Source organism: Manacus candei, unplaced genomic scaffold (assembly GCF_025592945.1).
Source record: "Manacus candei isolate 608988 ecotype Guabito, Panama unplaced genomic scaffold, ASM2559294v1 h1tg000025l, whole genome shotgun sequence".
Lineage (NCBI taxonomy): Eukaryota > Metazoa > Chordata > Aves > Passeriformes > Pipridae > Manacus > Manacus candei.
The window spans coordinates 9655831-9670638 of record NW_026138073.1 but is presented as its reverse complement, the minus strand read 5'-3'; the positions used below and the strand labels follow the sequence as shown (position 1 = coordinate 9670638).

The 14808-nt window shown below is 45.0% G+C and overlaps 1 protein-coding gene across 1 annotated transcript in view; it reads left to right on the top strand.

Annotated features, from left to right (window-relative positions):
• SETD5 (SET domain containing 5) overlaps positions 1-14808 on the top strand; it is a 64909-nt gene that overhangs the window by 20251 nt on the left and 29850 nt on the right. Inside the window, exons 2-8 of the mRNA XM_051788495.1 lie at positions 5393-5567; positions 9374-9479; positions 10362-10573; positions 10894-10952; positions 11359-11546; positions 12608-12646; positions 14145-14387. Coding sequence (XP_051644455.1) covers positions 5497-5567; positions 9374-9479; positions 10362-10573; positions 10894-10952; positions 11359-11546; positions 12608-12646; positions 14145-14387 — 918 coding nt within the window. The 5' untranslated portion in view covers positions 5393-5496. The remainder of the gene's footprint in view (positions 1-5392; positions 5568-9373; positions 9480-10361; positions 10574-10893; positions 10953-11358; positions 11547-12607; positions 12647-14144; positions 14388-14808) is intronic.

Genomic DNA, 14808 nt, shown 5'->3' with positions numbered 1-14808 from the left:
AAAATTGTCTTAAAATGGCTGAAACCTAGTTTACTTTTTTTTTAAATTAAATTTACTTAGTTTCCAGCTGTTTCCAAATTTTATCAAAATCGATTTAACTTGCTTGTACCTCAGTTTTAAACATGACTTCCATGGCCTTCACTGGACAGCTTTATCACGCTGATTTTAGCTAAGTAGGTGTATTCATAGACATGTGTTGAAGTAGTGTCTAGTGCTTCCATGGAGTACTTTAGTGGGAATTGTTAATACGATTTCATATCTTGTGTGGATCAACTTGACTGATGCACAGGCCCGTGGACACCAAAAGGTGTTTGAAATCACCCATGTCCTAAAAGCAGCAGTCCCACCTTTCCCCAGTTCTCGACTCCAGATCTTGTGCAGAGTGGTGAGCAGGATCAGGTCTCGCTGTGTTGTTGCTTTTTGACATTTTACAATATTGAAATGTTGCCATTCTTCTTCTAGGAGCATGTTGGTTCTTTGTCAAGGTTCTCTAGATTCCAGAGAACTCTGAACCAAATGTATACATACATTCATTTCTTTTTCCATATGGTTACATACATATAAACCAGGGGACAGTCTTTAGAAAGCTCTAAGACAGATAAATCTCCAACCATCTCACTGTATTTGTCAGTAATTTGGTTATCATGGCATGCATAGCTAGCAATGAATACCTGTGTTGTCTAATAATTTGATCCTTTCTGTTGTAGGCTGGGACTGAGTTCTCCCAGACCCCGTGGGATAGATGGATGGATGGATTGCTGTCTTCCTTTGTCAGCCCACTAAGAGATGATATATGGATCTAATGATAATAGTGAATACTCATGTCAATATTTCATTTTTTAAAACTGGCAGAGTTGTTTTCTTGCTGCTTAGTGAACCCAGCTTGTTTTCAGAGCAGAGCCACGCATTTGTATTGGTAGATTGAGGCACAATTCAAGTACTTTTAGCAATCTGTATGTTTCAGAGTAAGTTGGAGCTAAATGATTTAAGGATTTCTCTGCTTCTGTGTAGGTGTCTTTATAGAACAACATGACTGTAATCAGGGGAATTTGATGCATTTTTTTGAGCTAGCTGGTTTACACACAAAAAACCTTGATGTGATTCTGTTTGCCCTAAAGGTGTTTGCCCTTCTGTGAGGATCTGCCCTTGACGTGAGGTTTGTGGGTGTGCTGGAACGAACAGGCAGTGCTTGATTGGACTCAGGTGGACTGTTTTTGTATTTGAGTGGCACTGGCTGATGAGAGGAGTTTTTAGTATGGTAATGGAAGCACTTATGTTTACATTAGATGTCCCGTAGATTTTGGTCATTCTGAAATTTCAGTTGGAAAAAAAGGTGAATGAAGATCTGAAATGCTACACTTCTTACACTGTTCCACTTGCCGAGTGGTTTGCTCCTGGTGCAGATGACAGTGTAAGTATGAACTGGTCAAAACTCACTGCCTCTGTCCCACGTGAGGTTGGATGCCAAGGAAGGCTGCATGGCAGAGCTGCTATTACCAGTTTTTCACCAGCTTGGACTGGCCTGTGGCAGTATGAGATGCAGGAGAAAAACATGCTTTGAATTCGATGTGGCTGGTAATGGTGTGAGATGTGCAACTCATTATACAAGGAGCTTATCCTATATAGGTGACTTATAGGTCCATTGCTGAGCATAGAGAAGGTGATGATGGTTATTGTTTGGATGCTACCAATCCTGAGTTGTCAAAAGTCTTGAATCTGTGTCCAGTTTTGGGACTTCAATAACTGGAGGTGTGGGGAGAGGTAAAGGAAGCACTTTTCTGTCCTTTGATATCTGCGAACAAGAGATGTGTGAGAAGTGGTCACCGTCAGTGCACACAGGGGATTTCACTGTTCTCCCTGCCCTGGCTCACATGTTGAAGTTGTGTATAATCAGAGAAGGCTTTTCTCAGTTTGTCCGGGATGTGTTTGTACCGGCGTTACGTTCTTACCATTCTCAGCCACGCATGAGACACTGGATGCAGGATAACAAAATACCTTAGGCCTTCTGTGGACAGACTCACAGAGGTGCACTGACCCTGCAGAGGAACAGGATGAATCTGTGTGCTCCCCCTGTTTGGTAACTGCTTTGCCCTTGGGTCTGTGGCTGTGGGAGGGCGCAGGGGGTTTGTTCTGTCCCCCTGAGGTTGTACAGCATCACCTGAGCAGCACCCAATGGTGATGGAGTCTGAATTTAGGTAACACATGCAGTCTGTGGGGCTGTGCCCAGGGGTTTTTGTCTGGGGGTGAATCTTTCATGGCGCTCACAAATCCTTTGTAGACTCTGTCACCAAGTCTTGGACACCTGTGCCCGGGGGTGACTATGTGACTGGGACACAAGTGAAAACAGTAACAACCACATCATGAAGGAGGAAGCTCTAGTGAGCTCTTTGACTCAGCATGCTTGATTGTCCCTGTTAGTACAGACTTTTATAATAATGAAGAGAGTTTCCAGCTGTAAATTTTCTGCATCTGCTTTATTTGTACATGGATGGCAATGGTAGTGGAAGTGAGCCAATGCAGTGCTGCAGCTGTTGTGTCCTAAACAGAGTTCTGAAAATTAAAATGGCTTAAACCTAGTTTTAAAGTATCTTTAAATGCTGCATTTTCAAAACCAGCTAAGTATTATTTACCTGTTAGGCCATCAAAATTCCTGTTTCCGTTTTATATCAAAAAGAATTGTGTCAGAAAGGAGACAGGTTTGTGCAGTGGTCTGAAGATCATCAGATTTAAATTAAAGACTTTGAATTTTAGTAAAACTTATTCTAGTGGCACCAGAGAGAAGTGGGTGTGATATTTTTTCTTTTCCTGCATGGCCGTATTTTTGTGGGGAGAGGTAGGAAGGTCCTTGGGGACTGTATATACAGAAAATTAGCCAGTTTGATGGGTGAACATTTTGATTTCAACTCCAGCATTTTATGGTATTGGGTGTTACCAGGCCAAAATTTCATGAAGACCAGACTGTAATGTAGCCTGAAGGTGATGTGGTCTTGGACAGCATTTGAGGTTGGTCTCAGCAATTCATTTTGAATGTCACATTGTCGGACTTGAAAGTACACATAAAATAGCAGCAACAAACAGTAAAATCCGAGCAGGGGTGATGGTTGAGCAAGTATTGCTGGGTCAACACAAATGTGACTGAACTGGAATTTGCCTTGTCTAACCTTTCAGTTTGGTATTTCATATTTCTCCAGTAATCTCCTTCCCAAAAATGGGAGTTATCAGACCATTTCAGTGCAACAGCCTTTGTACACTGTTGATGGAAAGAGGGTTTCCTGTGAGAAGTGCCTGAAATCTTGTCCCAGTTCCTCCAGGACTGACCAGGTATCCAGAAGCTGCACCTGAAATCTTCCAGTTCTGCTGAGTCACGAGCAGGCGGGAGGCTGGAATTTGTCCTGATGAAATGTCGGGCTGCTGCCAGCTGGGTATAGTCATGGCAAAGGCAAAAGATCGATATGGGAAAAAACATCTAAACAAGTATTTAAAAATATTACTCGGGGGGGAGAGCTTTCTATGTCTCTTAAAGGGAAGGGTGCTTCAGACATTGAGAAGCTTGTCCTATTTCTTTTAACCTTGTGCCAGAGTTTTATGTGACTAGATTGAAGCAGGGATTGATGTCTGTAGCTTTTAGCTGTATTTTAGCAGCAATTTGTCTCATTTCGTGTCAGTGTAGAAATCACAACTCTATCACAAGCATGAGAAAGGGTAAATAAGACACTTCCAAAAGGTCCTTTTATTTTTCTTTTAATATTTTTCCAGAAAACACACTCAAGAACGCTAGGCTGTCTTGTGTTGCAACTGCCTGTGAGCTTAGTCTTCCCTCTTTTTCATCTCCCACCTCCCTGTGAGACCATTGCTTTGGGGCATAACAGGGAATTGCCACAGACCACTTAGAAATCTTTACCTTCTACTTCTGTAATTTGCTGTATGCCTGTCATACTGTCAGAAAGATTTCTCATAGGGATGTATACTGAAGAAGGAAAGTATCTCCTTGTGCCAAGAGAAGTGGCCTGTCTTTTAAGACAGGAAAAGGCAATATAGCGTGTGGCATTTAAACTTTTTGACTCTAGTTCTTCCTTCATTTGCCCTTATAGTGAGTGTGTGTGTTTTGGTGTTTCAGGGGGGTTTTGTGTTTTAAACAATGGCTGGACTGTGGTGTCCAAAGGCAGTTCCCTGTGAGAAATTCACTACCCACAGGAAAACTTGGCTGGCGGCCTCTCTGTAGCCCAAGAGGGTTTGCTGGCAGAGCCCCCGAGATGCCGGGGAGCATGTGACAGCAGGAGCCGGGAAAGGCTGCGGAAAGTATTCCAAGCTGCCCTTAAAGTTTAACGTGCAGAGAGGGCGGTTAAGTCGTCACCGTTTCTCTTTGGTTTTGGAGTTACCTTTGCTGCCTGTGGAAACGCAGCCTTTCTCTGTATCGTGGGGGAGTTTCTTTCGAGCCCTGTAGAATAATAGCTCCTTTATGCTCGTGTGTGCTATTGAGGTTATTTACATAACGAGGAGCTGATCCCGTTTCACCTCCGGCCGCCATCCGACCCTTGGAGGGTGGCGTTCGGCGGCGATCTCGGTCGGTGCCGTAGCCGAGCGCCGCGCCCGGCGGGGACGGCGCAGCCCGGGCTCCCCCGGGGCCCCGCCGTGACTCACCCCCGCTCCCGCTCCCAGCCAATGGTCCCGCCGTGTTCCCGGCCGGAGCGGCCCATGCGCGGCCGCCCAGACGTCTGACGTGGCTCTGCCGCGGGGAGGTGTCAGCCCGGGCTGAGCAAGGTCGGGCCCCGCGGTGTCGGGGCTCCTGCACCGAGCCGTGGGTGCAGAGCCCAGGATAAGGGCCTCGCTGGGCGACGGGAGCGTCGGTGGCGTGGGAGTAGCCACGCTGCAGGTCACACTCACCCGTGCCGCGGGCCCGGTGAATGCACATGCAAACCGATCTGCGGTGAGACGGGTCAGCTCAGCCCACCCCGGCTCTGCCTCCTTGGCCTCCCAGACGGCGCTTTGCCTGCAACTTGTTTAAGGAAGGAGTTAGGAAATGCTGATGGAGGGCTGTGGGTGATAGGTGACAGCTGCTGCTTATATGCAGAAGGAGCTAATAGATTGCTTATCTGATAATTAGTCCTAAGTTTACTTGGGGGAGGGGGGAACTATCATTATCAGCTTTAAGGCAGAGCAGCTCATTGTATGTCAGTTCAACACTGTAAAAAAACTCCCCCAAAACCCCACCAAACTACTACCATCTACCTTTTCCCTGGCCCCACATATGAAAATGAAGTAAAACCGATGTGTCACGTCACTGATGGAAACATATTTCTGCTTTTCTTTTGCTGTGAAAGCCTTCTTTAGGGGTACACAGGGACACCTCATGCTGTAACGGCGATGCAATGCTTTGTTTCTACCCTGGTAGGTTTCCCCATGTCCGTGACGTGTTGGCCGAGGCTCTGCGGCTCCTCTCCGCCCTCGGAGCGGCCAGTCGCTGCCCTCTGGACTCCGTGATCCCCGACGGGCGTCATGAGCATTGCAATCCCTCTGGGAGTCACCACACCAGATACGTCCTACTCCGACATGGCTGCAGGATCGGAGTGAGTGTTACCCCACAGAGAGGAGGAGAAAGGAGGAGGGGCGGGTGTCAGAGGGCTGATCTGGAGTGGGGCTGTAGGATCGGTGCTGGTGCTTTCTGCACCTGGGAGAAAGTGGCTGCTGGTCCACTGGCTGTATGAGGGAAGAATGCAGAGACAGACTCTGGGTGTTAACAAATGCAGTGTTATGGAAATTGTTAAGTTTGACAGAGGAGATGGGGGAAAGGAGAATTCCAACAGTATGAGGCACTCAACTATGGGTTTTATATCAGCTTGACTAGTAAGTCTGTACTGAAGTGCAGGTAATTGTGCGTTTGCTCTACCCATGCTTGGCGTTGGCAAGGTACAAGCCAGCTCCTTTTCCAAAAGCTGTAATGTGAGAGATCAGCATGCTGAACCTCCCTCTCAGTAGAGCCTACTGGCTCAGACTTGTTACCAGTCTTATATGACTGATTTCCAGACACCTTTGGAGCTTGACCAGAGATGTGAGGCAGCATCAGCCTGCGTGGACACCTTCATTTTGTTTCTGCCCCTGAGCACGTTCCAAGAAGCACACTCAGTGAGCATCCCTCAGGGTCTCCACCACAGTATGCTGTGCAGGGCTCTCACTGCAGCCATACCTCTGAGGCCTGTTGGAGGAGACTTAGCATTTCTTTTAAAAGACTCGTCAAGAACATTTCAAATTCAGGAAATACAGCATCGTGATATCTTCTTAAAATCCTTGTCAGAATGATGTCAGCTCAGATGAGTACTGTGTTTTTGTCGGGGGTGAGAGGGAGGGCTCAAGTTATTCCTGTGTTTTTCTTCTCCCCCCTGCTTTCTTGCATCCTTCTTTGAAATAAGAGCTGTAGTATCCCTTTACAAAAATTTACAAATGGCATTTTGGAGACAGATTTCCCCCATGTATTATTAAAGCTACCTACTGTGCAAATACCTGCATGTCAGGTTGATCACTGTAGAACAGAAATTGCTCCAGACTATAAATTTTGAGCTGTAAGAGCAGTGGGCTAAGGTACAAATCCCTGGTTTTCCCTTCCATCTTGCCCTGATTTGACTGTGCACAAAGTTTGACTACACAGTCGCACTCTCTGCAAGACTGCTAATGCCCTTTTTTGTCTGTCTTGGCACTGGCCCCATTCTAGGTATTCTCCTTCGTGAGGCCTCATTCCATCCTAAAGCCCACATTTTTATATGTTCTTTTTAAACAAGGAATCAGAAGTCACTTATCTGCAGTGGGTACGTGATCCTTCACTTTTCAAGATCTGACATTCAGTATTGCTTGTCACCCTGCTTCTCCCACAGCAGCACTTTGAAGACTCAACATGCAGGAATTTTAAACTGTTTATGACAGGAGGAAGAGTGCTAAATAGTTTGGTCATGTACTTTGCTTTCAAAGCTGAGCATGGTAGAGAGAAGAGCCAGATATATCTGCGCATGTCCCTTGTAGAGTTTCAGTATCAAACAGACCGACTGTAAACCGTCTGCAAAGCATTTTCTTTTTCCCTTGTAAGAAATTTGTAGGTCCAATTTGAGGCTAAGCTAGAGTACTTTGAAAAAAGGCTTTTGAAGATTTCTGAATTGGTTTCTCTGTTTTCTAAAACTTGGGAATGCCAGCACTTTATTCTCCAGTCTTTGCATCGATGCACTGTTACTGCTGAAAGTGTCCTTTGTGGGTCTGTTCAAAGCTAAGGCTATCCTTCACTTTGCCTTTGAAACTCTACTAGTTGGAAGAGTAAAGTCTGGGGTACCTGAGCTTCTTGTCTTTTACAAGGGATTGATTTCCAAGATGTGCATCATGAGGGCGATAGGATGGTAAAAGGAAAACTAGCTGGCCCTCCTTACAGGATGAGCTTTAGTGTCTTCCTCGGCCTCTGATACAGAGAGGAGGTGAAAATGGTGAAGAGTCTTGGTGTTCATCTGAGGGTGATACGGATGCTGCAGAGTAGTTTTGCTGTGTTAGTCTGACTGCATAGTGGAAGTTGTGGAAGCTCCTTGGCACGCTGCTGCTGAGGAAGCGTTGGGGCCCCGGTGTTGTTGCCCCTGGACACCGTTGCACCAACAATCCTGAAGTTTTATTGCTAATGCTTGCGGCAGCATTGCTGGTATTCCAGGCTGACTGTGGTTAGGAATGTGGGTGACTTGGACAGAGGACTTATCTGCTCCTTAGACTGTTTAGGCTCTTTTCCTTCTAATATTGTTTCTGAAAATACGATTAAACCTAAATGGATTTAACACTACCAATCTGGAAGTCCTAGAGGACTGTTGCAAAGATCCAGCAAGGCTGGATTATGTGGCAAGCTTTACAAGGTGCCTTTTATTAAGAAGTATATCCTTTGAGAGGAATCACCACCTATATCTCCTGCTTTTCACAGTTTAGCTGGCTGTAGCCACGCTGAAAAACAACTGAATTTATCATGTCATGCTCCTAAATCCTGAGCTACAGAAGTGTCATTTGCATAGGTGTAAGGCCTTCTACTTTCTGCAGTTCTTTGTACAAGAACTTATTGCTCTTTTATGTTGCAAAGACAGGTCCACCGTACTCCAGAGTAAGCCAGAAGCTCAGAGGTTGGTGCCATCGGAGAACAGATGAGGTTCAGTGGCAGGGTGGGGCAAACTTCAGTGCAGCAGTGATTTCAAGAGCTAATAGGAAGTCCAAAGGGCACAGGGGTTAGTGTTCTTGGGTGGTGCCTAAACACTGCCCCACGCGTGATCGCCGGCCATTGTTTGAGTGCCGCCTGATCCACACTGACCATGTAGAACCCTCTGAGAATCCTGCAAAATCTCACCATTAGCAGCAGAGTTCCAAGGTAGAGTTTTCCTTTTCTGTATTTTTCTTTCCTCCTTGCTCAGCTCCGTGCTATAATTTTGACAAAGATTTCATCTGCAGACACGATTCAGTAATACTCTGCAGTATTCTGATACGGACCCTTCTTCTGCTCTGTGCAGAGGTTATCTGATTTGTATCTTCTGCTTGTAACAGCGTGCTTTCTTGCAGGTGTTCTGTCTGTAGCCTCATTATCTAATATCCCCTGCATTGAATTGCAGCTATCCCTTCTCTGAGTAGGGTTTCTGCAGCTTTCTGCTGAGGATATACCTTTCATTTTTAGCTGTTTTTTTTCACCACCCTGTGGTGGAAGAGTGCATTGTACCTCAGCAGCACATTTCCTGTTCTGCTCGTTGGAGGTTGCTGTATAGAAAGCACAGGGTGAATCCGATCTGTCTGTAACCACTGCCTATCCAGGGCATTGATTTGTTGCCTCTTTGTAACAGGAGTCTCCAACTCCTGGTAGTTGCTGTCAGGATAGATGCAGGTTTCATGCAGGCTTTATCACAGGACACTGGACTCAGCTAACAATTGGTATCTGAGGGAGAGAGAAACAAGTGCAGGTGCAGGAAAGCTGCTTAACTGCAGTTGAAATAAGCTGTTACAGAGATAAAATGGCAGTACTGTTCAGTGGCTCTGAGATTAGGCTGGCTGAGTTCAGATGTGAATGTTGAACCAGACCCAATTTCCTCAACCATAAGGAAACTGAGCTTCTTACATGCTAATTATCTTTTTAACTTCCCAGATTGAGACCCAGTTTAATGAGTTATCTAGGGTGGCCCTTACTCAGTTCCTCCCCTCTGAAAGCAGGTTCATCCTGTACAACTTTTGCACACATGATGCTTGGTGAAGTGTGTAATAACACCTCGATTTCATGAAGTTTCTTCATTTTGAGCTCATGTGTTCAATAGAAAAGAGCAGTGAAATACTGTCACTAAAAAAATGATATTGTATTGATGGGTTTTACTTCTGGCCCTTTCTGCAGCCCAGAGTCTGTGGAAGCTAGTCCAGCTGTCAGTGAGAAGAATGTGTACTCCAGCCACGGCTATGGGGCCACCCAGAAACACAGCTATCGCGGGCTGCCTTACGCAGTGAGTACTCTCTCTGCAGTGAATCAGCTCTTTACTGTCTACTTTTACTCTTTTTCCTTGTTCCATAGTTCTTTGCCTGTTAAGCCTTAGGAGTTTTGGCTTATTTATTAGGGAACAAACACCGAGTTACAGCTGAGTTCTGCCATACATTTTTCGTTTGTGTGTTTATTGTTTGTGAAGTCCTGCATACTCTACAACAAGCTTTATTAGCATTCTAGGTGATAGATTTTTAACTGAATGAAGTATATGAACAAAGTGTGACTATATATGAATATATAACATTTTCCTGATGGTAATTTTATGCCCCATTTGGTTTATTGTGCACTATTTATACTTGTTTCAACTGCACAGATTTTCATAGTGGTAACTTATAACAATGAGAATCAATGAACAGTCAGGAAGAATGGGAGTATAGCCTGAAGCTATGGGAAGAACAGGATGTCACAGAATCACTGAGGTTGGAAGGGGCCTCTTGAGATCACATAATCCAGCCTCCCTGCTCAAGCTGACTCTGCTTGAGCAGGTTGCCCAGGACCATGTCCGGTTGGGTTTGGAATATCTCAACAGGCAGAAACTCTACAACATCTCAAGGCATCTGGTTCCACTGTTTAAACACTGATGTAATCTCAGGTTATTAGCAGTACAGCAGTTAATGTCGAAATAGCCTGGTTGTTTTCATAGGTTTTGAGTTTAATTCATTGGTGCTGAAGGAAACCATTCACATCTTTCAGAGCTATTGCTTTGCCTTCTTGGTAGATTGAGGAATTCAGGCTACTGTTTTACACCAGTTAAATATTAACCTGGGAACTGTGGATTTGGGACTTCAGCTTCTAGGCATCATATCTTCACGTTAAAAGTAGTACTGCAAATACTCGTTTTCAGGATCATAATTACGGAGCCCCTCCTCCTCCAACGCCGCCAGCCTCTCCTCCTGTCCAGACCATTATACCTCGTGCAGAACTGAATGGCCTGCACTCGCCTGATGAGGAGAACTCCGGGGACAGTGAGAGCTCCTCAGAAGGAGAATCAATTCCCACTTGGTGCCACTGCAGTGTCTCCCAAGATGGTTTCCTCCTCAAGTGTGAAAAGTGCAGGTAAGCTTTGGTGCAGTGCAGGTCTGGGCTGCTCCTTGTGTTGACTTCTCATACCGAACCGTGTCACCTTTGGGCTGTGGGACAGACTTCCTTTTGCTAACTGGAGAGTTCTTTCCAGTGCTTTACCCACTATTGACCCTGCTCCTTTGCGTTGTCAGCCTGACAAGTGTTGGTGGCACCAGGAGTGGAGATGAGGATGTTAAATCGATGTTCTTATCATCCTGGGCCCCACTGAGGGCACGCATCTTGTGACATCCTGTTGAATTTCAAGTGACTTTACTCCTACAAACCAGCTTCAATTGTGCATTCTCCTTTGGCAGAGGAATGAGCAGGGGGAAGGTGATCAGACTCCGCCGCCGGAAGCAGGACAACGTGTCAGGTGAGTTGGAGGGTGTAATTCTGATGATGGTGACTTTTGTTTTCTATCTATGAGACCTTTGTCTTTTGGATGCTATAATCATCTAACTGTGATCACTGCCCGCTAATGTTCTTTGCCTCCCAATCGCTGGGATTTTCTCCTCTCCTTACCCTTCACCTCAGTTAGCACTTGGGAGAATCAGATTATCTTGTGAACAGAAAAGGAAAATTTTCGTCGGTGTCATTCTGTGACATATCAGAAGTTTGGGAGACCCGTTCCCAGTTTGGGTGGGGAAACTGAGGTGATATAGTTCTCTCAGGGAAGAGTTATGCAGGGTCAGCCAGTCGTCTTGATGGAAATGGGCATAAGGGTCAGCTGCGCTCTCGGGGATGAGAAGCCGCTGCTAACAAAGCACTTCTGTCTCTAGGCGGGGACAGCAGTGCAACCGAGAGCTGGGATGAAGAACTCTCTCCCTCCACGGTGCTGTACACGGCCACTCAGCACACTCCCACAAGCATCACGCTGACCGTCAACCGCGTCCGCAGGACCAAACCCAAGAAGAGGAAGAGGAGTACGGAAAAAGCTCGCACTGCTCCAAAGGCCAAAAAGATCAAGGTATGTGGAGTGAGACAGAGTTGCTGCAGTTCCTACCAAATGCTGTGTGAAGTGTTGTTAGGAGCAGGCTGACAAGCTGGCAGTAGACAAGAAACTTTTGTCCCGTCAGGAATTGCTCTTTCTGGTGCAATAATGTGACGCCTTGTATTTGTGACCTGCTAGAGTATGTGGCTGTTGGTTTAAAAATTGCCTTACTGGAACTCCACCCTTATTTCCTAATGCTGTCCATTCATGCTCAGAGCTTGGACTCAATTACATATTTTCCCTTCTGTACTAGGATTTGGGAAAACAGCTTTTGGAGTCTGTTTATGGCAGAGGGTCAGTTTGTGAATGGAATGAAAAATGAAGAGAGCATGGTATTTCTTAGCAGGCTTTGTTGAGGAATTTGGGCTGCAGAGCTTCTTGGCTCTGTTCTTCGGGGACAGAGATAGTGCTTGTGTGGAAAACTATGTAGGTAGTGATGAACATTTGTTGAGGGATGACTTTACTGTCTTGTTTGTGAGTGTTTGGGGACTGAAATAATTTTGAATTGCTTATATTGGAATGCAAGTGTGTGAGCAGCTGGTTCTTTCCCGTCATCTGCTAGCTTTACCATAATTTTCTACAGTTTAGGTTTCTCTTGAAGTTCTTCTGGTAGGCACTGATTAAATAAAAGGCTGGGGGCAGGAGCCCATGTGAGGTTTTGAGGGGTTTTTTTTGTTGCGAACCAGCTTGATTCTGTTTCTGGACCTTTCTCATATCAAAACAAGTGGGTTTAGTCCAGACAGTTTTGCTTTTGATCTTGACATTTTACTAAGTGTGAGGCAGGCTTTTTTACTTCAGAAATCCTGGCCATGAAACTTTTCAGCAGTTTCCACCGGATTTGCATTGCAGAGTCTTTTCGTTCCAGTCTATTGCTTCTTGTGTAGGTTTTCCTGCAGTTCTTGCTGTCTTTTATTAAGGGCTGGAGTAAGATTTAGTGTTACTCTGTTGGAGTAAGATTGAGTGTGTTTCTGGGATGCTAATTCTGAGGAAATATACAATACTGTGTTTTTTCTCTCTCTCCTTGTTTTGGGGGATAGGCCTTTCGAGAGGGCTCACGGAAGTCTCTGAGGATGAAGGTGAGTAAAACTGACAACCCTCTGTGATGGTGATTGGGGAGGGTTTCCCTATATATTGTGCCTCTCTTGGTTTGCTTGGGGAATTTCTGATTGTGGGACCAGCCTTGGAATAAACTCAAGCTTTACCATGCACCACAAGCAGGTCTATAAAAGGGTATCGCAGCAGTTGCCCCTTGAACCTTTCTTTTGCTTCTGATAGCTTTCAGTAAGATAATGTCACCCAGTTCTGAAAGATGGTTGATTCATGGCATTGGGAGTGAGATGTTTGATGTAAGGGATGTAGAACTGGTTGTGGCTGCTCTTCTGTGAGGGCAGTTACTGTTTGATTGCATCAATGATATTTCAGGCTTGGACATCAAAGGAGTTCACAAGTTTAATGTTGGGAGTCCCTCACCTTGTTTCTCTCCACATTCTCTTACAAGGGGTGGATGGGACAATATCTTTATCTCTGACTTCCTGCAGTAGTGGCAGGTGTGGCTATCGAATAGGAAGGTTATTTGACAAAAAAAAGTAACTTGCACTTTGAGCTAAATGTGTTCCCAGAAACACAAGTGGTGCCTTGAAGTTTGCTCAGTTCCACCTGGCCCCAGTTCTGTAGCTGGTAGTGGCTTCTAGCAGTGGCTCAGAAGAAAGAGTACAGTCCTGTGGTGTCTGTATGCACCATCTCAATAGTATACAAGTGCCTTGAGAGGGTAAAAATGCATGAGAACGCTTAATGTTTTTATATATGTGATGAAAATAATGATTGCTCTTCGGTTGTCCTTGTCACTAAGATCTTGCCTCAGTCCCTTATGAAACCAGTTGAATTATTGACCTCTGGAATATTTGTTGAATTTCTTCAACTATTGTGGAGTAAAGAATGAAGCTTAAATATTTTTTTTTTTATCAGCTTCTGTTTTCCCCTCCCTTACAAGACAGTGTAAACGGATTACCTGATTTTGCCCTCTCTTCTTTACTCTGCTTAGGACGTGCAGTTTTAACCCCCTGGGTATTAGCCTGTGCTCTACATTCAGTTTCTTGAAACTGACCATTTAGCTCCAAGGTTCGGAACTATTTCTGGATCAGTCACTGTGAAGATTGAGATGCAGTCAGCATCATCTAGCATTATGTTAGACATGAGTGGGTCGACTGTAGGACAAGCCTACATGAGATTTATTTGCCTTTATGTGTTCTGTTCCTTTGCTTTTTTAATCCACTTAATTATTTTTCTAAAGTGACTTAATTTTTTTTTACTGGCCATGTACTAGCCTAATTTTATTTTATATAGCAGTGCAGAGTACTAGCTCTCAAGAGGGCTTAGTCCTGCACAGAATTCTCCACAAATTCCTAAGTGGAACTGTTGTACAGTGTTCTGGAGGGTGCAGGTGCTGAAAAATGTGTCCTCATCACCAGCACTTAGATAGCTTGGAACAGATTTGCCATTTTTTTGTAGTTTGGAGCACTGGGGATGGGTTTTCCTGCTGTGTACTAGCCATTCATTCTTTGCTGTTTGGTGCAGAATTCCCCTTCTGAAGCACATGCCTTGGATGAAAACACAGCTGAAGGGTGGGAGAATCGAATACGCCTCTGGACAGACCAGTACGAGGAAGCCTTCACGAACCAGTACAGTGCTGACGTGCAGAACTTGCTGGAGCGTCACCTCAACTCTAATAAAGAATATGTGGGCAAAACTGCTATGCTGGACACAATCAACAAAACAGAGCTGGCCTGCAATAACACTGTCATTGGGTCCCAGATGCAGGTAAGAACCAGTGTGACAGAGGGGTGGGGTAGGTCAGTGCTCTGGTTTGTAAGGCATGGGCATGGTGAGCAATGTCCCAGCTGGTCTGTCATTTCAGACCAGTAGGCATAGGTTTGATACACAGTGATTCAGAAGAGATACCAGTGCTAAGATTCAGAAGTACTTGCATTTGACCAATGTTGCTAAGTTGGGGATATTTTGTACAGTTTTCTGATACGGTTCACAGTTATTTTACCGTAAATACTTTTGGTCACTGAATGACTTGAGGCAGAACCAGATCTATCACTTACTGGAGATAGAAAATTTCCTGCTTTCCACCTGAGTTTTCCAGTCCCCTTTATTTATTTTATTTTTTGGCTCATATTTTGAGGAAGGCCATTTGAAAGAACCTTTCAACATTATTTTAGTATTTTGGATTATT